This window comes from Sapajus apella, unplaced genomic scaffold, assembly GCF_009761245.1.
Source record: "Sapajus apella isolate SASKATOON/1434 unplaced genomic scaffold, GSC_monkey_1.0 scaffold28, whole genome shotgun sequence".
In the NCBI taxonomy this organism is placed as follows: Eukaryota; Metazoa; Chordata; class Mammalia; order Primates; family Cebidae; genus Sapajus; species Sapajus apella.
Window position 1 is genome coordinate 21,513,135 of NW_022436968.1, and position 2,807 is coordinate 21,515,941.

At 36.6% G+C, this 2,807-nt stretch overlaps 1 protein-coding gene across 5 annotated transcripts in view; it reads right to left on the bottom strand.

The window, feature by feature from the left end:
- The window catches only part of MAP3K20 (mitogen-activated protein kinase kinase kinase 20), a 196,732-nt gene that overhangs the window by 57,841 nt on the left and 136,084 nt on the right, over positions 1 to 2,807 (bottom strand). For all 5 annotated transcript variants that reach the window (XM_032292930.1, XM_032292931.1, XM_032292929.1 and 2 more), the window contains exon 10: positions 523 to 629. In XM_032292930.1, the coding sequence (XP_032148821.1) occupies positions 523 to 629 (107 nt within the window). The remainder of the gene's footprint in view (positions 1 to 522; positions 630 to 2,807) is intronic.

The window sequence follows — 2,807 nt, forward strand, 5'->3', positions numbered from 1 at the left end:
ACAAAGTTTTGCTCTTGTTACCCAGGCTAGAGTACAGTGCACGGTCTCAGCTTCACTGCAATGTCTGCCTCCCAGGTTCAAGTGATTCTCCTGCCTCAGCCTCCCAAGTAGCTGGGATTACAGGCATGCACCACCATGCCCTGCTATTTTTTTTATATTTTTATTAGAGATGGGGTTTCTCTATGTTGGTCAGCCTGATCTTGAACTCTTGACCTCAGGTGATCCACCCGCCTTGGCCTCCTAGTTTTGGGATTACAGGTGTGAGCGCCCAGCCTCAATATTCTTTTCAAATACCTACACAAGGCAACAACCTTGGAGAAACACTCTTGCTTACTTATGAAATGCAGGACTTATAAGATTTCCAAAATCATAAAAAAAAAAAAAAAAAAAAAAACAAAACTTTTTCCCTGAGCCATGCTCAGAAATCAGGACTGTCATTAAGACCTCTGGTTCTCTTCTTCATTGAGATGAGTGATGGTCATTCAAAGCCAGACACTGTGGCCAGGTGTCAGGGCTACCCACCTCCACTCCGCCTTGTTGTGCAGGAATGAGTTACACTTGTCAGGAAGGCTTGTGTCATTTGACATGGACTCCAGAATTGAAATGATTTGCTTGAATGACGGCCGTTTCTGAAGAAGAGGAAATAAGTAATCATTCAGTGGGACTTAAGGAGATATTTAAGAGAAAACATAGATATCTATAAGCATAGTAATAAACTCAATCCACCATAACAAAATAAAACATGATACAATGTCCTGATGTAGTTATTTTACAATCATCAGATCACTTGGGTTTAGGGAACCGTATTCTCTATTTTCAGTGAATTATTCACAAGGGGAGATTCAGATGTTGTTTTTCTCTCATGTGGTCTAAGGCTGGGATAATTTGTGTTTTTTTCCAGGAAGAGAGAACACTAATTCTTTTAGTTATGATTAAAAACTCCTAAAAGGAGTTTTTAAAAGTCCTTTAAAAATCTATGTGGTAAATACGGTAAAAAGTTAATGGTAGAGGGTATGTAGTGGATATGTTAGTGTTCACTGTAAAATTCTTTCCACTTTATGTTTGAAAATTTTTATGATAAAGTGTTGGGGGAAAATCTGCCTATCAATCTATTGGAACTAATAAAACTGTCCACATTGGTTTGTCAGAAAACAAAATTCAGGTACTATGAAGATTACCTGGGTGAGGAAATAATCTATACACCAAACCTCCATGACACACAATTTACCTATATAACAAACCTGACAATGTAACCCTGAACCTAAAAGTTAAAAAAAAAAAAAAAAAAGTCCCCCAATTTTAAAGCCATCATAACTTCACTGTTCTCAATATTTATTTTCTGTTATAATTGGCTGCAGTGGTAAGACACTATAAGGTACTGCTCACTAGAAATGAGCGGTGGTTAAGTGTGAGCTAGCAGTAACTGTTCTAGTCTGCCTCTTTAGACTTTAGCCAAGGTTGAGACAAAAGGTTAAAACAAAGAGAGAAAGATAATAAAAAGGATGATGCACATTCTGTCTTCATCATGCCTCGTAATTACACCATTACTGAACAAATTATAGTTGCAGCAATTAAAACATGCATTTTAATTTAAGAGCACCAAAACAAGAAACAACATTGAGGTGGCTTGCTCTCAGGATTTCAGTGCTTCCAACATTACTAAGAAAAGCAATTTTTCCATTTCTCAGAAATATAAAAACCTAGGATATAAACTGAGCTCTGTCATTATTCTTCTTGCAAATAAGGGCATTTGTGTGCATGTGTGTGTCTGTGTCTTTAGAAGAGGGCATTCATAGAGAAATGTTACTGATATATATTAAGCCTTCTAATAAGCAAAGAGTAAAATGCCTTAAGTAGGAAGATTGAAAAATCTTCTGCTTATCTTAATTTTGTCCTCCTCTTAATTTCTCCCAGCATGTAGTGGGTTTTAAAATAATTTTTTTTTTTTAAAGACAGGCAGAGTCTTGCTCTGTTGCTCAGGCTGGAATGCAGTGGTGTGATCATAGCCCACTACAGCCTTGACCACCTGGGACCAAGCAATCCTCCTGCCTCAGCCTCCCAAGTAGTGGGGACTAAAGGTGTTTAGCACCATGGCCGGCTAATTTTTTAGCTTTTTTGTACAGAAGGGGTCTCGCCATCTTGCCCAAGCTGGTCTCAAACTCCTTGTCCCAAGTGATCTTCCTGCCTCAGCCTCCTAAAGTGATGGGATTACAGGCATGTGCCACTGTGACTGGCCAGAAAAATGTTTTAATAGTTTGCATAAGAACTAATTATATAATAAAGGATTTTCATTTTGCAAGGAAAAGCAGCAGGAGGAGCTAATTAATTTTTTAAAAATAATTTTCCCTACATTTAATCATTCTTAAAATAAGGTGAAACTCTTCTGTAATTGGATGACCAGCATCCCTAGAAAAAAATTTAATTGTATAGTCAGAGCCTACTCTTGGATAGAAGTTATCAAAGTGAACATTTAAGAGGTGATAACAATATAGATTTTTGTGGTAATAATATTCAATGAGTATTCTGGTTACTGAATACATTTGGTCTAGGTTCTTACATAAATTCCTCTGAAGGAGATTAGGTTCCTTTTAGGCATTATATAGGCTTTGCTTATTTGAAAGTTAAAATAAAAACTGGGACCATTTGTGAAGCATCTACATACATTATTTCTCTATTTGTTATCTTCATTTTATAGGTAAGGACAATAAGTTTCAGAAGAGTAGGAAGTGCCAAGCATCAAACAGGAATCAAGTTATAGAACCAGGGGCTCTGTTCTTTTTTTTTTTTTTTTTTTTTTTTTTTTTTTT